Raw genomic sequence first — 23,186 nt, 5'->3', positions numbered from 1 at the left:
TATGACGAAGTGTTTATAATATTCACAAAAGCAAATTATTCTACAAAAATATGTATTGGTGCGCGCTGTAATAAAGCGCCTTTGCTGTAGCTTCGGCTTCAGTCATATAGCTAAAAAAACTGACTCGAAATTCAAAGTTTCGTGCCTTATGTTATTATAGTAGCAAATCAGACAAAACGTGAGTCGAGTAGGATATTTAGGTTTTCCAATGGAAACTAAAAAACCAGTGGTGTTACGACCTTCTAGGTGTAGGCCTTAAATTATCGTATCTGTTTTATGATTATTTTTCTTAGTAGGCAAGTAAGTGATCAGCCTTCTATGCCTGACACACATCTACGACTCTTTCCGTCTAAGGCGGTATATTCGCTATTTTTTCTTCACCGTACGAGTTAGAATTAAATTCGCGGTTAGAAAGAAAAATCCAAAGCAGAATAGCTGTCATTGGAACGCACGACCGTAGGTTTAAGAAACGCAGGCTCATGGTCAACACTGCTCAATGAATGCTAAGGCACATTTTTCAGTGACATCTCGGGTGCTGTGGTTAATATGTACTAAGCGTATTTACGCTGTATAACATTTTTCAGTTCACACCTTTCTACAACTAGTATAAATATGCACTAATGTGCAATTTGTCCCTTGAAATATTTTAATAACCTTGTTCAGAATATATATACTGTAATTATATTATTGTATTAAGTTTATGGTATTATATAGGTGTCGCAGTAAACTAGTTAAATCAAAGAGTTTTTGTATTTTTTTATTAAAAAGATAAAACTGCTTATTATACAATCCAATTCCATCAAGGAAGCTACTGGTATAGCATTGGTGGCTCACAAACACGCATGTCTCCACAAATCAACCGTGTGAAAGTGCCCTTCTATAGAAATAGTTGATAAAGAAAATTATCTGGGATTAATTATAGACAAAAACATGTTTAGGGTCGTTTTTGGTTTAGGTTGATTGGTCCTTATTTGGTTAAAATAAAACTCCCTAATAATTCGTTGAGAAGAGGTGAAGATGGAATGTGGAATGTGTTTAATTTTTAAAAACTGTAGATTTATATACAAAAGTTATCCTACACTGGCCACTACTGGTAACATGTGGTACCAAGATGCGAAGGGTGGGGCGATGCCTCTACAAATCCTACGTACGCCCGCACCTAACGTACGCGTCTCCGGCCTGGTACGCACTCACCTCGGACACCCAGAAGAAGCGCCTACACGCCGTGCAAAACAAAACGCTGCGACGAATTGTCAACGCCCCGTGGTGCGTGCGTAACACTACCATCGCCAGAGACCGACTGAAGCACCTGGAGCCGGTGAATATAGGAGGGGGCACAATGCGCGAAGACTACGCTAGCGTATGTCATGCACGGTCGGATGCAGGCCTTGTACAGGGTCACCTTGTGTCTGAGAGACATATGACTCCTTTTATTTAGGAGGAAATGGAGGTGAGAGAGGACAAAATAGGCCTTCTTGCGAACGGCGGCTATGTGCTTACGGAAAGACATGCCGCTATCGAGCGTGACTCCTAGATATTTGACGGACTTTTGCCATGGGATGGCTTGCCCGTATAGGGTTACCTCTGTCTTGAGGTGAAATTTATCCCTAGCGTTAGCACCGGGGTTGCCCCTGGCAAAGAGAACTGCTACGCTTTTCTCGGGATTTATTTGGAAGCCCCATTTCCGAAACCATTCGCCTAACGACGTGGTAGCGGTCTGGAATTTGTCCACGATGACACCTCTATCTTTGTGAGTGGTATAGAGAGCGGTGTCATCGGCATAGAGGGCTAGCTCCACATTTGGAGCCCTAGGGATGTCGCCGGTATACAGCGTGAACAGAAGGGGCGAGAGGACCGAGCCCTGAGGGAAGATGGGGCGAGGAGACGATAACGTTCCTTCTACGCGATAGCGCATTGAGCGGTCGGACAAGAAGTCGTGTACGATACGCACGAGTCTTAGTGGCACATTGAGGTGGTAGTGCTTGTAAACCAAGCCGTTGTGCCAGACCTTGTCGAAAGCTTTCGCTATGTCGAAGAAGAGCGCACCCGTGGCTCTCGGTTTCAGGGAGCTATTCATCCCGGAGAGAATGTGCTCCGTGATTCGATGGACTTGATGAACGCACGAGTGGGCCGGCCTGAAGCCAAACTGCTCATCGGGAATGAGCCCCTTATCTAGGGCAAAGTCTAGGAGGCGCTTTTTAAGTACCTTCTCGTAAAGCTTGCTAAGCGTATTGAGAAGGCTGATAGGGCGGTAACTGGTGGGGTTGTTACGGGGTTTGCCTGGTTTGTCAATACCAATGACAATGGCCTCTTTCCACTGCGCCGGGAAGGTGCAGTTTTCAAGGAGGCAATTGAAAATGGACACTAGTAGGCATATCAGATGGGGCGGGAGGCACCGGAGGACCTTGTTCGAGATGGCGTCGAGACCTGGAGATTTACGAGGCAGTGAACTCTTTATTAGAGTTTTGACCTCGGCGATCGACGTAAGAGGGAGCGGCTCGGGAGGGAGGGGCAGTGCTACGATGCGTTCGACCTCGCGGTTCACGTGTTTGACGTGCGCCGGGTCGCTATGATCGAGATACGGGGTGCACTGCTCCACTAGGTTGACGGCTAAGCACTTGGCTTTTTCGTCGTCGTCGAATGCATCAGGCAGATTTGGACGCTTGAGAGGGGGCATGGACGCCACCGTGTCGGTTTTAAGGGAACGCGCGAGAGACTAATGGGCCGTATGCGAAGGTGACAATTCGCTGGTAAGACGGTCCCAGCGTTCGTTTCTAATTTCCCGCATGCGCTCTTTGACTCGGCGCTGCGAGTGCTCCAGTGCTCTCTCCGTGTGAGTCATCAGTGCTGTAGTGCTCTCTCGCTCGCTCCGTGTGAGTCATCGCCACTTGCCGCTGTACAGTGCGCACGCGCTGTCCGATCGCTGCCTTGCTGCCTGCCGCCCTCTCATTGGTCGCTTCGCGTCTTCGGTGTTTGGACATCGGGTTGAAGGCTGCAATTTATGAACGCGGGTTTACCTGCGGCCCTCAGATAGCCACCTAACGGTGCCAAACGGTTATCTGTTGGTTAACGCCTTGTGCGGGAGTATTTTTGTCCGGGGTGCATACACCGTGCCTTTTTCAAGGCGCGTAACAACCCCTCCGCTTCCTTCAAGTCCTGTGCACGGCCGGGCCTCCTAGTAGGCACGTATTGGAGAGTAGGTACTCCAACTACTCTCTAGCAACCGGCTAAACACAGGTCCACTGTTGGACGGGTCCTGTCACATCCGTAGGGGCTCTTATACCCAATCTCCTACGGGCTGGTTAGGTTGGTGACAAACCACACCTCCGCTATCACCAGCGGAGACACACCACATTGTAGGGCAAAATCACTAGCTTAGGTACTCACCACACTTAGGCAAACTAGGTACACACACCCGTCGTCAACCTGTTGGCTTCCCGCCTTCAGAATGGCGTCCGGGGATCCACCCCCTGACATAAGAAAAATTCTGCTCTTTCTCCAAGAGCGCTTACCCGACGCATTGCGGGCTTTTAACGAGTACGTAACCGCGGATTCACCGCGTTCGCCGTCACCATCGCCGCGTAAGGCGAAGAAAAATGCCTCCGTGAAGGCATCGCGACCCGATACCCGCTCTCGCTCGCGCTCGCGCTCACCACTCCCTGAAGTGGGAAGCGCCAGCGATGAGGAGACGGGTCAAAATTCACGCCCCTCTTCGGTCATGTCGACCCAATCCGCCCCGGCGGTAGCGGCCAACGAAGCCGCAATAAACTCATCTCCCGAGAGCGACGGCTTTCAAACCGTCGGCCGGAAGAAGAAAAAGCGTTCGGCCAACGGCGGTCCTCCCGCTAAAAGGCCCACCCAAGCCACGAACCCTCCGAAGAGGGATCTTAGTTCCCTTTTATCGGGAAAACCTGCGCCCCCCGCCCCCGCGGACCGCATCAAAACCCCCCCGCCCGTATACGTTAGGGACAAGGGCACCTGGCCGGCCCTATCAAAAATTCTCGACACTAAGTCGATAACTTACAAGGCCCGAACGTTGAGGGATAACCTTTGCGTTCAGGTCTTTTCATCTGATCACCACCGCTTTCTAACTTCATACCTTCGCTCTGAAGGTATCGGTGGCCACACCTTCCCCCTACCCGAGGAGCGCGTCCTAAGGGTAGTCATTAAGGGCATCCCAAAGGAGATTGACTCCGGGATAGTCCAATCGGACCTTGTCGAGCAGGGATACCCCGTAAGGGATGTATTCCGCATGCTCAAGAGAACAACAAAAGAAGAGTACGACATGGTACTCGTTGTCCTCGATCCCACCCCGAGTGGGAAAAAGATATTTAGCCTGAGAGAGTGTTGCAAGCTCTCGGGGCTGAGGGTTGAAACCCCCCTCAAACATTCCTTCACACGACAGTGTCACCGCTGTCAACTCTACGGGCACGTGGCCCGTAACTGTTTCGCTAGGGCACGGTGCGTAAAGTGCCTAGGCGACCACGGCACGGCGGACTGCAAAAGAACGCTTCCGTGCGCTGAGCCGCCGGCGTGCGTGCTTTGCGGGCAACAGGGCCACCCAGCGAATTATCGCGGGTGCCCTCGTGCCCCAAGGCGCAAAGCCGGCGTCTGGGCGCACGGCGGGGCGCGATGCAGCCCGTCGTGGCGCGGGAGCAAAGCCCACGTACGCGCCGGCCCCACCTCCTAAGAATAGTGCCTGGACCAAGCCCCCCGTTACGGAGGGCCCTCCCCAGCTCACGTCAGAGGCCTTCCCGCCTCTGCCAACTAAAGCGGTACCCGTGACGCCTTCCCAGGCGCCGGCACCGACCCCCGTCATAACGGAGAGGCCCACACTTAAGGTGAGCCCTCCAGCTAAAGTCCTCAGCCACACTGCGGAGGCCGCCGCGGAATCAGAAAAGGTCCGCGACGCCTTAAATCTTGCGTTTAGCATTGTAGACGCGTTAGATATAGACGCTCTTGTCGCCTTCTCCGAGGCTTACAAATCCGCCAATAACGCGGAAGACAAGAAACAACTGGTAATCGAGCACGTCCTGCTACTTAAGTCCGTGCGACAATTTGCAGACTCCACCACACCGCAATAGCTACGACCACGTCTAGGATCAAGGCTCGATCACTGTCCGTAGTGACTTTCAATGCAAACGGTTTCAAGCCGCAGGCAGATTTGGTTCGAGATTTCCTCGTTCGCCACCAAATAGATATTTTCCTACAGTACAGGAATCTTTCCTCAAGCCCAGCGTTCGCGCTCCCAGATTCGCGAATTACAACGTAGTGCGAAACGACCGACCTACGGCAAAAGGCGGTACGCTCATTTATTATAGACGAGCGCTTCACTGCTCGCCGTTAGACCCGCCCTCCCTTACAAAAATAGAGTGCTCTGTGTTGCGCGTAGCCATGACCGACCATCAGCCGATTATTATCGCGTCGGTGTACCTCCCTCCCGCCAAGGACATACTAGAGAGCGATCTCAGAACCCTGTTTGCGATGGGCCCCTCGGTCTTATTAGTCGGGGATCTCAATAGCAAACACGGGGACTGGAATAGCTCAAAACAGAACCCTAATAGGTTAGCCCAATAGGCTTATAGACGTGCTCAATTTCAACGTCATTGCCCCCATACAACCGACTCGCCGTGGCATAACAGGCAACAGCCTTCTCTCAACGGACGTCATAGACGTAGCGGTTTTACGTAACGTGGCACTACAGCCGCGAAGCGTAGAGACGTTACACGAGTTAGACTCGGATCACTTCCCCGTTCACTTTGAATTCGGCCCTCCTAACACTCGAGAGAAGAGGTTCAAGTCCATTGTCGACTGGCAGAAGTTAGACGAGGCCCTCAAGCCTCTGCCCTCCCAAATGTCCCCGACAATTTAGTCTCGTCCGCTCACGCGTTAGACGCGATCTCCTCGGTCACTAGCCACATTCAGACCAAGGTCGCCGAGTCGTCCCGGAAGGTCCCAGATGAGTTCGCTCAACGCTGGGAGCTTCCCCCGGACGCGAGGCGTCTGTTGACCGAGAAGAACGCGGCGACTCGCGCCTTCGCCAGAGCACCGACCGACGAAAACCGCAGAGCACTCCGCGCCTCGCAGCGCCGAGTCAAAGAGCGCATGCGGGAAATTAGAAACGAACGCTGGGACCGTCTTACCCGCGAATTGTCACCTTCGCACACGGCCTATTGGTCTCTCGCGCGTTCCCTTAAAACTGACACGGTGGCGTCCATGCCTCCTCTCAAGCGTCCAAATCTGCCTGACGCATTCGACGACGACGAAAAAGCCGAGTGCTTAGCCTAGTGGAGCAGTGCACCCCGTATCTCGATCATAGCGACCCGGCGCACGTCGAACACGTGAACCGCGAGGTCGAACGCATCGTAGCACTGCCCCTCCCTCCCGAGCCGCTCCCTCCTACATCGATCGCCGAGGTCAAAACTCTAATAAAGAGTTCACTGCCTCGTAAATCTCCAAGTCTCGACGCCATCTCGAACAAGGTCCTCCGGTGCCTCCCGCCCCATCTGATATGCCTACTAGTGGCCATTTTCAATTGCCTCCTTGAAAACTGCACCTTCCCGGCGCAGTGGAAAGAGGCCATTGTCATTGGTATTCACAAACTAGGTAAACCCCGTAACAACCCCACCAGTTACCACCCCATCAGCCTTCTCAATACGCTTAGCAAGCTTAACGAGAAGGTACTTAAAAAGCGCCTCCTAGACTTTGCCCTAGATAAGGGGCTCATTCCCGATGAGCAGTTTGGCTTCAGGCCGGCCCACTCGTGCGTTCATCAAGTCCATCGAATCACGGAGCACATTCTCTCCGGGATGAATAGCTCCCTGAAACCGAGAGCCACGGGTGCGCTCTTCTTCGACATAGCGAAAGCTTTCGACAAGGTCTGGCACAACGGCTTGGTTTACAAGCACTACCACCTCAATGTGCCACTAAGACTCGTGCGTATCGTACACGACTTCTTGTCCGACCGCTCAATGCGCTATCGCGTAGAAGGAACGTTATCGTCTCCTCGCCTCATCTTGGCCGGAGTCCCTCAGGGCTCGGTCCTCTCGCCCCTTCTGTTCACGCTGTATACCGGCGACATCCCTAGGGCTCCAAATGTGGAGCTAGCCCTCTATGCCGATGACACCGCTCTCTATACCACTCACAAAGATAGAGGTGTCATCGTGGACAGACTCCAGACCGCTACCACGTCGTTAGGCGAATGGTTTCGGAAATGGGGCTTCCAAATAAATCCCGAGAAAAGCGTAGCAGTTCTCTTTGCCAGGGGCAACCCCGGTGCTAACGCTAGGAATAAATTTCACCTCAAGACAGAGGTAACCCTATACGGGCAAGCCATCCCATGGCAAAAGTCCGTCAAATATCTAGGAGTCACGCTTGATAGCGGCATGTCTTTCCTTAAGCACATAGCCGCCGTTCGCAAGAAGGCCTATTTTGTCCGCTCTCGCCTCCATTTCCTCCTAAATAAAAGGAGTCATATGTCTCTCAGACACAAGGTGACCCTGTACAAGGCCTGCATCTGACCGTGCATGACATACGCTAGCGTAGTCTTCGCGCATTGTGCCCCCTCCTATATTCACCGGCTCCGGGTGCTTCAGTCGCGATTCATGAGAATCGCGACCGGTGCGCCCTTCTATGTGAGAAACGTCGATCTCCACCACGACCTGGAGCTCCCTACCATAGCCCAATGGATGAAGTTGGCGTCCACACGCCACTTTGACAAGGCTAAACACCATCCCAATCCGCTGGTGCGTAATAGCATCAACTATTACCCCTTCCCGACAAAAAAGGCTCGTAGGAGGCCCCGACACATACTAACGGACCCGGATGATCCAATTACCGTAGCAAACGATAAATTAAAAGCCGCCCGCGCGGCCAAAAATAATAAAAATAGCCAATCACAGATTAGGGTAAAAACCGCCTTCACCGGGGAAGGCGAGGACCTTTACTTCGCACTTCGCTCACTCCAGTGAGCTTCCGTCCTGCCCTTCAGGCGATTGACCGCCCCGCGACGGCCCAAGCCGAGGTTCGAGTCTCACAGGAGACGCCCTTGAGCTAGCCGCGGGATAAAACGCCATTCTGGCCGAGCTACGCTCGCCAAAACAGCCCGAGCTGAGCTGTAAAGGCCCTTAAGGCCAACAGCGAGAGTCCTTCTTCAAAAAAAAAAACGTCGAAGGGTACGAACGTGTTCTTCTCAGAACAGTTCGATATCGTGGTCTTACTATAACGCAATTAACTGTTCTTTTCAGAACAAATTATTGTTTCATGACGATAACGTTTACAACTGTCCTTGTCACGACACATCACTGTTTCATTACGACACATGCATTGGACTCAATACATGGATTACGTTTGTGATAAGCTACGACAATTTTTGACGCAAATAACAATACTCAAAAGCGTATCCCATTTAAAACAAAACTTGCACTTTGCAACGCGCTTTGCGAGTCAGTCATCAATTACGGTCTATGTAGCTATGGTAGAACTTATCCAACGTATCTCAACCGTATATATAACCTCCAAACGTGAATCCTCAAACTTGGTTGCCATTCTGGCCGATATACGCTCGCCAAAACAGCCCGTGCTGAGCTGTAAAGGCCGTTAAGGCCAACAGCGAGATTCCATTAAAAAAAAAACTCGAGAAATGTGCTCGATTCATATAAAAATGAAGAAAGAGGAAATTTTAAACACTGCAAAATGTTGCACATAACAGAAAAAGTAAATAGTCTTCTAGTCGAACACTTTTTCCGAGATGACATAAAAACTAATGGATCATGATGTAAAGATTCGAGCGGTAACGCAGATTCGGCTCTGTACATTGAGAGCAAACAACGTATATGGCGAGAGAACGTTGAGGTATTTACTACCGCGGCTAATAAATGGTCTACCCAATCAGATATTAGATAACCTAACGTTAACCAACATAAACAGTAAATTAAAAAACTACTTTTATATGAAATTGACGCGCTTCTAAACAATACTACTATGGTTACATTGATACAAACCACAGGGGTTTTATAATGTAACATAATATTCTGATTTATTATATTATTTTGTATAATAAAGAGAAAAAAATGTAATCTAGAAATTATCTTTTTTATCTGCAATCTGTTTGTATATCCTATGGTATGGAACTATGGAAATGCATTATTAGTCTGTGCAACAATTTTTCATAAACAAACAAAACTTTCAGCCAAGTTAAAAATTGGAAATAAGTTGGTTCAATTAAAATAAAATCAAAACAATTAAACAATAAATACGAAGAATGTTACGTTAAATAATACTTTGTCAATCATAACGAACTGAAAATTTTGGTTTGCATTTCGTTTATTGACTGACAAAAAGTTTCCTCCATGGAAAACTATATTGTAATATCGTTTATTGGTGAAGGATCATTTGGGAGAGTTTTCAAAGCAAAACAGAAAGAAACTAATGCTGTACTAGCACTAAAAGTTATACGAAAGGTAAGTTATGATATTCCTATCTTTAGTAAATTACACACAATTGTATGTAACATATTTTTTTATTTTAAAATATAGAAAGGCCGATCATCGAAAGATCTTAAAAATTTAAGACAAGAATGTGATATTCAAAGGCAATTAAATCATCCAAATATTATTCGCATGATTGATAGTTTTGATACTGAATCCGAACTTGTGGTGGTCACAGAGTATGCAGAAAAGGAATTACATAGTATACTTGCAAAAGAAGGTTGTCTGAATGAGGACCAAGCAAAGAAAATAACATGGGATTTGGTTTCAGCACTATACTATTTACATTCTCACAGAGTTCTTCACAGGTAGGGTCAATATTTAATTAATAATTTCATACATATTTATGAAATATAAGCAATCTTTCTATTGCTAATTTAAAAAATACTCAATTTTGCCATAGATATAATTTTAAACATGTTGTGCAAGTGGTTTCAAATTCTAGTTTTATTCTATCTTGTCAGGTTCTAGATGTAAAATTATATTCTAATGCATATTTACTGACTATAGCATGTTGTTTGTTCCTATGACACATAATTAGGTTAATTTAAATTAAAGGAACTCTAACTAATTACATTTGCATTTCAGAGATCTCAAGCCACAAAATGTACTGTTAGATAGTACTGGGCGGGCAAAGCTGTGTGATTTTGGACTTGCCCGTATAATGACTAACGCAACTCACATTCTTACCTCTATAAAAGGAACACCACTTTATATGGCACCTGAATTAATTGATGAGAAACCTTATGATCATCAGGTAAATTGAAATTTATAAATGTACAACTTGCAAATCATAACTTAAAAAACAAAGTGTTATCAATATTGTAAATAATTTTGTAATGAAATTCTGGCCTTTTTTCATAAGACTGATTTTGGTAGAGGAAATATATGTATTTACTACTTGCATGTGGATTTCCACATGTATTATATATTATTATTTCCATATATATTTATATATGTAAACTACTTACACCTTTTTTAGACAGAAAGACATTTTAATGTCCGATTCATTGATCATTTTTATAAAGAAACTTGATAATGACTAAGTCAGATAGATGGCCACAAGTATCTATCTTAACCATTAAGACCTTTTAATGTAAGGCTGTAAAAATCTATTTATTGAATTTTGTATCTTATATTTCCAGGCAGATTTATGGTCACTCGGATGTATTGTATATGAAATAATGGCTGGACAACCACCATTTTGCACTATGTCTATATGGCAGTTAGTCAGGATGATAAGACATAAACCTGTGCAGTGGCCAAGTTTCATAAGTCCTGATGCAAGATCATTCTTGCAGGTAACTTTTCGAAACATTTTTCTTTTCAAAGCTTCCATCATTAAAAAAAAATTGGATAATTGGTACTTATAATTGCACAGTTGTATCAATATAGAAATTACTTCCAGACAAAACTTGCAATTTTTTAAATATAACCTTACCTTTATAGTAAAAAATTAATAATGTATGTTATGTTTTGTTAATTTTAATCTAATGCAAATGAATTCCTCCCCGAAAGCATCCACTAATAATATGTATATGGGCTGTGGTTAATGGCCTTAGGTTTGTTTACCCCTTATATTTATATAAATTATTATTATAATTAAACTTTCACAGGGTTTATTGCATAAAGACCCGGTAAAACGAATGACTTGGCCAGAAATCCTAGAACACCCATTTGTGAAGGGACATGTACTCATACTCCCAGAAGATGTTCAAAGTGACTCGCCATTCACAAAACCATTATCTTATAGTCAACAGGAAGCAAAGTTTTTGCAAACTGAGAAAATAAGCAAATGTACAAAGTAAGTTTCATAACTTTTAAATAACATCATATATTAAAGCCTTCAAAATAAATTGATTATGACAGACTATTAACAATATTATAATTCAATTATAGCGGGCTACTCGATTGGGAGGCGCTGCGCCTTCTTAAGTTTGTTATTCACTCAATTATACTAAAATTTCAGCCTCTTGTATATATTTATTTATTTATTATCACTTCACATCATACATTGTACTTAATCTACTGCATATTTTACAAAATCTTTCATTTAAAATGTATGACAATTGCAGTAAACATAAGTGTTTCACAAAAGAAATTAAAAATACAATTAAAACATATAATAAAAAAAACCATGAGCAAAACAGCGAATTAGGCTCGAGATAGGCACCTAACAATACTTTCTCTAATACCGATCAGCCCACTACCGAATATATCCAGCTCCGGATAAGCACTATTCAATCCGTTAAAATCGCATAAACACAACAAAACATACGAAATTAAAAGGAGGGCAACTGGCCGGCTAATCGCTTTCGAGCGACGTCTTCCAGGCAACCACATGAGAAGAGAATTTTTTTAAATTAAATTAGATAAGGTAGGCAAGAAGTGCAAAAATACATATTAAGACATAACTGAATGGGAAAAAAACAAACTAAATGATATTAATTTATCCCTAATGGGAAAGGCAAAGGTGTATACCGCGTTTTTATATGAAAATGTCACGAGATTATCATAATTTTTTTTCGGAATAAAGACAACTTAACTGTCACCAAAGAGGTTTCATTAGTTTACAGAATAAATGTGTAAATTTCAAAGTATGAAATTGTGCACAATTAGAAAAACGTAACATTTATAATCAATTTTTAAACTGTTTCAATTATTAAACTGAATTAAGAAAATTTTAGTAAGATAAAAAATTTCCTCGTGAGTAATGAACTTGAATTTTGGATGTTCTTGATCCGTGAAGTAATTTGGATTTCAGGGCCAAAACGCACTCTCAAACAAAACCAGAAGGACACGATTTAAGAAATATGCGCGGTGTTCAGGCACTAGAATGTGTGCCAATGTCTGATGATGACAGCGTACGAGCAACGAGTGCGTTCAGTGTTAGAGACAGTCTCAAAACCGATGATGAAGACCAATCTCAACCGATAACGGCGACCAACGCGAAACTACTGAGACACGAATTCCACGTTATGAACAATTCTAACCTTGTCGTGTGTAACTTGGAAAGAAACATCGCCCAACTCATGGCGAACAATGAAATGATTGCAGAAGAAAAAGAAACAAAAGACAGAGAGGAGAAAGAAACAAAAGACAGAGAAGAGATAGAAACAAAAGAGAGAGATGAAGTTAAAGGGAAAAGTAAAGGAAGCACAGCATCACAGAGCTTAGAGAATCCAAAGAGTTCAAATGTTGACGTTAGCGCGGGTCTCAGTAAAAGTGTGCCTCCGTCGTATAAGCAGAAATTATTACAATTCTCTAAAGATAAGCTGAGATTTGGAAGCGGTGGAAACAGATTGACCAGAAGTATTAAGAGATCATTCCACTTTAGTAGGAGTTTAGACAAAAATAAGGAATCCCAACGGAGAACGAGCGAACCAACAATAGACACACATACAGATAGAAGCAAATACTCGAAAGAGGATAAAGACGAGGATATAGAGAAAAATGAAGTAATAGAGGAAACGGGGGATGATAAGGATGTCGCTGATAATGATAATAAAATGCATGAAGAAAATCAAGAAGGTAAGTAAAATATTTATAATAGATTATGAAGGAACAACAACATTCTGCTCGACCAATCGAACCGCACTGGTTCGAAGACCACAGTGCCCAAGGTCGTTGTATACGCTTAGCGGATGGTATAAGTTTTCGCGATTCAGGGGATGACGTCTCGTAGAGTTCAAGTTTCATCAAAATTGGTTTAGTAGTTTTTCTGGTGGATGTAATAACAAGGAAATTTGATTGGTTAAACTCAAACTGAAAATAACTTAATTCATATAGGTTAACTACACACTTATGAACGTCAGAAAAGAAGTTAAATTAATTGTAAATTTACATTTACTACCAGTTCGTAAGTCAAGGACGTAGAGCGGGCAAGAATTGGCAAGAAACTTTCCGCCACTCTTTTTAATCGCTAAGATTTCAGTCATACAAGTTGTTTGAACTGCAGCAAATCAATCCCGAGGATTAGGATCATTTAACAGATTAAAAATCATTCAATTGACATTCATTTTTTTATTATAATAAGAATTTAACGGAAGGTTTTATATATATCAAACTTTTGTGCATTGTAAATTCTAAGTGTAAAGACGAAGTAATTAGACGTAAAAATTATACAAAGTTAATAATAAAACAATTTTTTTTATTTAAAAAAACAGTTGCGCTACAAACTTGGTATTTGGTGGTTTGGTAACTTCACAGTTTTATAATTTTTTAATAGGCAAATAAATTATAAGCATTTGGTGTCTTTATTCATCTACAAAAGCATAAATATGGGATATTTGATTTTCTTATTTGGTGATTATGTCAACAGTAATTATTTACATTTTTACACATATTACCCACACATTGTTTATGCTTGAAAACGAAATGCAATTTCGAGTATTCCTACAAACAATACGTTTATGTACTATTATTTTTGAGAGCTTTGCATACTTTTGTTGACAAAGGAGGGGGGGGGGGATAAATTGCAGTAAATCTGCTCAAGTGATACTTAAACGGCCCCTTTAAAAAATCGACTTAATATACAACAATGATATGACTCATAATGTATGTAAAATTTTAAGGCATAATATTAGCAATTTAGACTATACCAAATTTTTATATTGTATTATTATTTTTGTTATTGTGCCTGTGGTATAACTGAGCCAACACTGCTCAATCTTGATATTAGTATCCGTGTTTTATATGTTTTAAACAAATTTTTTGTCCTCTCCGGTAATTAAACTGTCCAAATATATACAATACATGTATTCGTCGTGTTTTTCAGAACTTAAGGAGCCATCCTCTATAGAACTGGAAGAATGGGAGGCATTTTTGAACTCAAATATCACAGAGGTTATGGAGGGCGATGTTGAATCATTGACGCAGTTGAATATGGTAACACTTTACAGTTATATTATTTTCACTAATATTTTTATTTTTATATAAATTAGACAAGATTTATTCCCCTTTATTCAAGAATCACGAATAAGAATATATTGTGACACTGGACGGATTATGAACTCAATAAATCATATTTATCTGTCTGTCTCGCTCGCACTTACAGGTCTTATGGAGAGGTATAGTGATGTGAATAGGAATTGTAGAGGTACATATCGATAATGGGATAGTTACGATCGATATGGTATAAATGGTATGGGATAAATTATGTTAAGTATTAATAGTAACATATATTTTTATATATTTATTTATGTTTTGTTAATGTGAAGAATTTTTCGCTATCTGAAATAATAGTTTTTAATTTGTAAGATATCAAATTATTTTATTTCTTCAATGGTTAGAAAATAAAATCTCCATTGTGCGTATTCCAGAATGAAAAGTAAGTTATAGGTGCGCGTGATGCGAAGACCATAATAATAATAGTTTCTAGACTAGGCAGTAGGGAAACAAAGAAAACTTCTTCAGGTCTTTAGTATGTATAATAAAGTTGAAAGTTTACACCGAAGAAAACAAATTAAATAACGAAAAGAATTGAGAACACAGTAAGAGAAAAAAAGCGTTAAGACAAGGATAAATTAATTATAATTAATTCGTATTTCAGTATTCAGTATTCGTAATTCGCGTGCACACGTTTTACGTTTGAGAGTTCTAATCGCGCTGGTCGCGCTGTCACTGGCTGCAGGCTCCACCCACCGCGCCCTTGTCGTCACACATAGCGGTAAAATCACCGATTATTTGGTCGAATCATTATTTGGTCGCCACAAAGTAACGTAATGAGAGTCAAAAAAAAATTATATATAAAGAAAAATAACAACCATTAGTGGTAACGACCAATCAAGAGTGCGTGCGCAGGTAGCTAAGTATCAATAACGGATTGCATTGTGTGCACATTCCTACTAACAGAGACATTTATTGCCCGATAACTCAGTTTAAAATGCGTCGACTTTGCACAACCATATCAATACTAATCGAGTTATACAAAAAAGGCGAGCATTGCCAAAAACTCGTTAAGAAGACGTCTAGAGTATGCTGACGTTTATGCGAATCTGTTTAATAGCCTATTTTGATTTGACATATGACAGCTGACAGCACAGTTGGCGCCTTTAAGAGATATTTGGCCTGCTGTGACATTTGTTAAATTACTTCTATTTATTATTCATTGTCGTTGTTTTCTTTTTCTGTTGGTTATGCGTTAAACAAAATAGTGTTGTAATGTTTTTAATGAAAAATAAATATCTTAAGCCGTTTTTTTTCGAACGTGTTACTAAAATTTTACAAGGTTCCAACAGATGGCGCTTTTACTATTTAGGTTAAATTCTGAATATACATAGACGCTGTTAAAACACTTTATTATATGCGATAATTATTTCGAATTATGGTGTTAGCCGACTAACCGGTTTTAACCGACTACAAAGAAATTTGAAGGATTTTGTATTTCGACGAGTATTTTTATATTATTTTCTCATGCGACATCTTCAATCTGCACTTGCATTCACTGCGATGACGTAACACCCTAAAACGTGCTAACAAAGTTATTCCTACTAAGGATATATTAAACTTCGGGACCTTACTTGGGGCCTTCGAGCCAGTCACTTTTTAGATCCGTCGTGGACCCTTTTGATTGGAAGATCCCTTTTTTCCTTCCTCCACAGATTCATTACCTTGAATTGAGGCCTTTCGACAGTCTATGGTCAAGATTTTTATTTATTTTAAAACATTTTTGTATAATTTCCAGGTGAGTATGGTGGTGGGAGTGGTAGGCAGTGCGGCTAGAGGCAACAAAGGCGCCAGAGTTTGCGGCGCCGTGGCAGCCTTGCTCGCCTTACCATCGCTATCTCACTCTTTGCCAAGACACACATTGCTCAATATACAGGATGTGAGTATTTTTATTTGCTGTAAATTTTTATTATAAAAGTAATAAAATAATAAAGAAATGGAAATTATATATGCTACTTTATTTACTTACTACTTATTTTAGAACAATCTTCTAACTTACCGTAACTTTGTTTATCATGCTCTTAATGCGGTTTCTACTTAGTTTTAGTTATATTTTTTTTGTGGTTGCTTGTTTTTTTTCCCCTTTTCTAGCTAGCTTATATTCTAATATAATTGATGTGTATGTGTGTAAAATTTGTCATATTGTATAATTTTATGTATACACGTAGTTTTAGAATTTATAAATAAATAATAATAACGAAATATATGAGCAAGCGTTAAAAAAATCGATTCTATACAGATTAAAAGAAATATCCTTAACTGATTTATTTATTTACAAAAGCTTGACAACACCAGCTCTTTCAAAATTTGAAATTTCTCCAGGCAACCCTAGTATGAAAAATAGCTGAATATGAAAAAATGCCTTAGGTTTAGGTATAAGAACAAAAAATTAAATTATAACTAAAATCTAAAAGAATTAATATATTTAGTAAAAATGTATGATCTTAGTGTTATGTATGTTCTTATGAGTCATAATGTATATATATTAATTGTGAAGAATTATTAGTAGTAGATTCTCAAATAAATGTCTGATATCCAGAGGTACACGAAATTAAATTCAGTTATAAGATTGGGCTTATTGCCTAATAATAAGATAATTAAAAAAAGATATTTTACAATCCGTCTACATAAGGGGCTGTCCATTAATCACGTCCATTTTAACAATTTTTAACCCCTCCCTCTCCCATGGTTATATGTGGTGCGGCTTAAGACTATTCCCCCACCCGCTACAAAAAATCACGTGTATTTTTAGTGTCTACAAGGAATCTTAAAATTGTTATAATATTAGTTAAGTATATAGTATAATCTAATTCAAGAAAACTAAGAACCATAATAAAATCTAGACGGAAAGGTTGCATATACTGTACTTTTGCTTTTCGGTTTAGAAACCACACGTATGACAAATAAGTACACGTAATATTTTACCAGACCCCCCTCGTGATATTCCCCCCCCAACCCCCCTCCTCTTTCGAACCTGACGTGATTAATGGACAGCCCCTAAGACAATGTTGGTATACATTCTTATAAACTAATGTCCGCTCTGCTCGCCTTACCAAAGCGGAGACGGCATGTATGAAAATCATCGTAACGAGTGTAGCGGAGTCGGTAATGGGTGCGTTCCGCTCGCAGTGGAAGGTGGGCATTAGCGTATCTTAAGATACGGCAACCAATATTATATTACATAAAGTATTATTTAAAATTTTGTGCGCGATTGTACACTCATGCGCTATTCACATTTTAGTCACTACTGTACTTACGTTCTATAGAAAGTTTCACTTATAAATAGGGACTAAAATGATACGGATAAAGAAAATCTTGACATTATGAATGAAATATATCAACCATTTTCATCTTATAAAGGCCATTTTTAAAAAGGTATCATTAGAATATTAAAGTTTTAATAGCAGACTACAGCCTGGATTTAAAAAATTGGAAATTCTTATGGAAATTGGCATCCCAAGCCTGGTCTACTGGAGGCAAACCTGGACGTGTACGTGTGAAGTCGAAGGTATAGGAACATGTAGCGCAGCATTCTTAAAATCAAAAACATCCACAAAATACTAAGTGACCACATCACAGCGAAAACTTAGACGACGCGCCAACCCATGCTTTACAGCTGAAATGGAACTAGGCAAGGATATTGCAAGGTGTACAGATAAAAGATGGACCGCCGAAGCCACTCGCTGGATGAGACCTGCGGGAAAAAGAAACGTGGGAAGACCATACAAGCGATGTGCTGACGAAATCGTAAAGGCTTAGGGACAAATGGACGGAGGAAGCAAAGACTTCTTTGTTCTTTGCTTCTTCCTGGATCTGTATCCAAATTTTTATATGGAATTAAAGTGACTTTATTACGTGGCGGAGTTCATGTTTTCTAGTATTTCTTCCATATTTTCATTTAGTGTAAATAAATCTAGCCGGGTTCGATTTTCGGTGAAAATATTTTTGAACATTTACATATGATGTATAAATTATGTAACTTACTTTTTGTTTTTTGTTTGTATAATTATGTATATTATGGTAACAAAGTATAAATAAATATGTGTACGTTAAATCAGCGAATACATAAATGTATGTTACATCGGGTAGTACATAAAAATCTCAATCATATTTTTGAACGTTTTCAGGTGTACTTAGAAGCGAAAGTGGTTTACAACTTCATAGCAGCCATAAGTACTCTCATGAAGAATACAAATACAGATGATGACGAAGAGAGGTATTTACCAAATTCAACTATTTAGCTACGTTTAGTGAAATCTAATTTGGAAAATTTACGTAGTTAGGTAGAAGTTTTTTGATTGATTTTCTAGAACTTTCCAATAAATAGAAAGAAAAAAAAATAGTGCGTGCGTACAAAGTACACATGTCAGAAGTGAAACTTCTTTGTAAATTAATTATTACTAAGGTAAAAGTCCCAAAAGATGATCATGTACCAGTATATGATCACTCCATGTATTCATATATCTATATTTACACTGTTTACACACTGTATACGTGCTCATGATAATAAAAATAAATAACAAGACGTTAAGCGACAGAATTGCCATCAAAAGTTCTAATATGTAACTACTAAACGAATACATCAACCAATAGCGTGTATTTTTCGATCTCCTTTTCTCACTCTCTCTCGTTCGGTCTCAATCGCTCTCTCCCTTTTCTTTGACAAAAACGCTGCACATCTTCGTGACGTTTCCGTCAAAATTTTACCCATTAAAGAAGTTTCACTTCAAAATCTTTGTTATACATAAATAAAAGGATTTTAGTGCTGAAGTTGATTGAAGCGCGAGCGGGTCTGATAGGAGCATTACTTTGAATATATTTTTTTGTAGACAGAAAATATAATGTCATTCAATCATATATTATGTCGTTGAGGGCAGTGTTTTTAACGACTCTGATTTAAGAGTCGTGGATTCGGTCTCCGGATAAATGGACTATCTGGCTAAGGGAGCGTTCAAGTTATACGTCACGCATTTTTAGAAATTCTTGACCCCCATGAAACGCCGCCGTAACCTTTTCTTTATCCAATAGTAAAACGTTTCGTGATCACCCCCAGTGACTCTTTATACCTAAAACTTACCATTACGTGGTGTAAAGTACTGGAAAGTGTAAAATAATATTAACAATAACGCGTAATTCAATCCCCGCCCCTCCTCGTAATGATTTAGCCCCCCCCCCAAATTCATTACGTAATACTTGAATGCTCCCTAAGAAGAAAAACAAAAATCGACATCGACAAATATCAATCTGTAGGTCAAGACTTATTGAGGGTATTAGCGGCACGGGATAAAATCAAATATGTCAGAACAAATGTTTTGACAGAATATACAAACGTAACACACAGATTTTTCATTTGTTGTCGGAGTCAAAGCAGTGTTGCCTTTACCGTGTGACTCTCGTCCCTGATATCATAGGTTCGATCCCCGGCTGTACACCAATGGACTTTCTTTCTATGTGCGCATTTAACATTCGCTCCAACGGTGAAGGAAAACATCGTGAGGAAATCTTGCCTTAGACCCAAATCGACTACTGACGTAGGTTGACAAATAATCACGAAACAGATACAGTATGTGAGGCCCAGACCTAAAAATGTGGTGGCGTCACTAATTCATTTAATTTTTGTGGGAGTCAAAATGCGTAAATTTCCCTTAATTAAAAATATATTCAAATATTGCCTATACTTTACATATAGACATACTTTAGTAATATATACTACTTTAGTAATACTAAAGTATGTCTATCTATGTCTATGTCTAAAGTGGGTTTTCTTCATAGACTTCGAGGCGTGAGTCGAATGCTAGAAGTATGTCTATGGCTCTGCGGTCGCTCGTGTCGCGCGGTTCGCCAACTCGCCACCTCACTTGGGAACGCGCATACAGTATATACGGGACTGCTTACTATATGTAAGTATATGTATGATACATTCTGAAAATTTAGTTAAGATAATAAAAAAACAAAATTAAATGCACATAACACTAAAAACTAAATTATTAAATTGGACCCGGAAGTTTTCTTATAAAACGGCAAAATGTTTTTGGTTGACAGTTCTTTTGAGTGGCAGAATCGTTAGCCCTTGGACCTTTACGATATTTGACTTTAAAAAAAATCTATAAATTTGTACGGAATATGGAATAATAAAAAAAAACTATGATTATGTCTCTGAATGGTCTGTTTTTTGGGCATGCATTTTTGCCTCTGAACATTTCTCGTTAAAAAAGGGGGGGGGGATTAGGGGGTTGTTTTGAGGGACTGGTAACTCATATATTGTAAAGAAAGTATATAGGTTATGGTTCAAGCAAGGTTTGGAACCCGCAACTTACGGGTTCGATTGATAAACTACTAGGTTAAACCCACGTCAATCTTTTACGAGTTATTATCGAGCTTAAATTACACAAATATGTTTTTCAACCATAACTGTAGCTCCATATTAGGATTAGACAGGTGTTATGTAAGCTAACATTAGTTAAGTTACATATATATATTTTAATTATTGTAAGCGTAAACAAAATGTAAGCTCACACTTAAAGCCAAAATGAGCTCTTTAGTTTTTCCAAAACTCATAAATTGTATTTTAACATTCTCGTTTCCGATAATGTCCAATAACATAAATGTCAAGTCTCAAATCAAGTGTCAAGTTTTAAATAAGTCAAGTTAGTTTTTTGTTGATTCAGAGTCGCAACACCTAATGTTACCTTAGTTATAAGCTCATGTTTTAAACAAAATCAGTTGTTACCTAAACCAAAGTCTTTTATTCGAACATATCAATACGAGAACCGCCATCGAACTTAAAACAGATGAAGACTGATATTTTTGTTTTTGACATATACTCAAACTCAAAATAACTTAATTCATATAGGTTAACTACACACTTATGAACGTCAGAAAAGAAGTTAAATTAATTGTAAATTTACATTTACTACCAGTTCGCAAGTCAAGGACGTAGAGCGGGCAAGAAACTTTCCGCCACACTTTTTAATTGCCAAGTTTTGAGTCTTACAAATTCTACTTAAAAAAAGTCTTGTCAAAAATCATTTATTCACATAGGTAACGCATTGTAGTGTACATAAACGTCAAAAAAAGAGAAATATACATTAAGTGCTTCTAATTTTACATTTACTGCCAGTTCTCAAATCAAGCCAGTTCCGTAGAACGGAAGAGAAGAACTGGCATTAAACTCTGCGCCACTCTTTTTAATTGGAACAAATCAATCCCAAGGATTAGAATCATTTTAAACAATCGTCAAATTTATAAAAAGCTTAATTGATTAACTATATAATAGTGATACTTCTATAGAGTTTAGGAGTTTGTTGTGAAAACGAACCAAAATTTTGATATAACGAAACACTTTAAATATTTCTAGTCTTAATAATTATTTCCATATTGTTTTTTGTTACAGCCACAAAATCCCCACGAATAGTTCTCAACCTAACCGGCCTCTTTATAACAATACTTCAAGACTTGCCCGAACACGCGGACGTAGTCGAGCGAATATTGTTCGAAGACAGGAGTTTCACCTTCCTGAAGCTTTTGGAACAGCAAAATGATGCCTTAAAAATCAGAATATGTGTCTTGATAAGCCTATTGTGTACTTATTCGTGTACAGCCTTTTCAGCAGCCATGGAGAATGAGTGGAGGAAGAGAAATAGTGAGGTTTTGGAGGAACTCCATTCCCATTGTAATGTTACGTTGAATAGGGCCGCGAGGTTGGCGAGTAAGGAGTTGTGTAGTATGCCATTTTATGTCAGTTGATTGTTTCCTCATATAAAATCGCAATATTATAAGGTAATATTTGTATGCATGTGTCGCAGTAAAGTAGTTAAATCAGAGAATTAATTGAATCTCTAGACAGTTAATTAAATGTCGATATTCAATCAAGTCGCTAGCATTTTGATTTAAATAAAGCAGCGTCGAAAACGTTTAACTATCGGTCTGACCGAAAGCCAGCGTGTTGATTAACAATGTAAAACAAGTCCGCCATGATTATTTCATTTTTATTGTTATTTCGGTGTGATCGTGAAGAACTCAGAGCTTGGATATTCGGTGTTTTGCTCTATTGTAAATGGTTAGGTTAGTTTTGTTGCCTGGGAAGGTTTAGGAAACTCGTTAAACGCTTCGTTCACTCAATTGTCTGACGGAACTTTAGCGACTTGATTGAATATAGAAATTTTATTAACTGTCTAGAGATTCAATTAACTCTCTGATTTAACTACTTTACTGCGATGTATAGTTAATCTCAAAAACTACATGCGCGGTTGAAATTTACATTTACCGAAATTCGTTCGCTATTCGATTACTAACTTTGATGAAAGCTGTTTATTTTCAAAATATTAAAAGAATTCTGGGACAGGTCTGCTTTTTAATTTTTTTACGAAGTAGCAAATACCTTCAGGAGTCTGGAGTTAGAATCTCATGTAAAATTATATATATAGGCCACAGAAATGTGTCTATAATTGGTGAGCGAGATGAAATGTAATAATAATTATTAAAAGGCCGGCAACGCACTTCCGAGCCCTCTGGCATTGTGATTATCCATGGGTATCACTTAACATCTACTGAGCCAGTCCGTTTGCCTCCTATTACATAAAAAATCCCTAACAATCGAGTAATGTGCCTTATATTTTAAATTGTATTTTATTACTTAATATTGTGCTATTATATTTTTATATACAATTTTTGTTTTATTAACACCCTCTGTAGTCTTTAGTCCCAGTAAAAAGTTCGAAGTCAATGTCAAAATCAAATCCAATTAGACCA

The 23,186-nt window shown here is 40.1% G+C and overlaps 1 protein-coding gene across 1 annotated transcript; it reads left to right on the top strand.

Moving 5' to 3' along the window:
- The first annotated feature begins 9,186 nt into the window (after positions 1-9,186).
- LOC123711287 (serine/threonine-protein kinase fused) lies at positions 9,187-22,308 on the top strand. Its single transcript, XM_045663797.1, has 11 exons — positions 9,187-9,461; positions 9,537-9,796; positions 10,077-10,245; positions 10,634-10,789; positions 11,105-11,292; positions 12,253-13,019; positions 14,266-14,375; positions 16,174-16,314; positions 18,563-18,651; positions 20,208-20,335; positions 21,829-22,308. The coding sequence occupies exons 1-11, from the start codon at positions 9,351-9,353 to the stop codon at positions 22,179-22,181; spliced, it is 2,472 nt and encodes an 823-aa protein (XP_045519753.1). The 5' UTR covers positions 9,187-9,350; the 3' UTR covers positions 22,182-22,308.
- The last annotated feature ends 878 nt before the right edge of the window (positions 22,309-23,186 follow it).

This window comes from Pieris brassicae, chromosome 6, assembly GCF_905147105.1.
Source record: "Pieris brassicae chromosome 6, ilPieBrab1.1, whole genome shotgun sequence".
NCBI classification, from domain to species: Eukaryota; Metazoa; Arthropoda; class Insecta; order Lepidoptera; family Pieridae; genus Pieris; species Pieris brassicae.
Note: the sequence above shows the minus strand (reverse complement) of the source record. Positions and strands in the feature narration are given on the sequence as shown.

Bases quoted from the DNA above. Each gene is read 5' to 3' on its own strand.
- LOC123711287 (XM_045663797.1), top strand. From the start codon at position 9,351: ATGGAAAACTATATTGTAATATCGTTTATTGGTGAAGGATCATTTGGG. The intron at 9,797-10,076 runs GTAGGGTCAATA...TTTGCATTTCAG, and splicing joins TCTCACAGAGTTCTTCACAG to AGATCTCAAGCCACAAAATG. The intron at 18,652-20,207 runs GTATTTACCAAA...TTTTCTTCATAG, and splicing joins ACAGATGATGACGAAGAGAG to ACTTCGAGGCGTGAGTCGAA.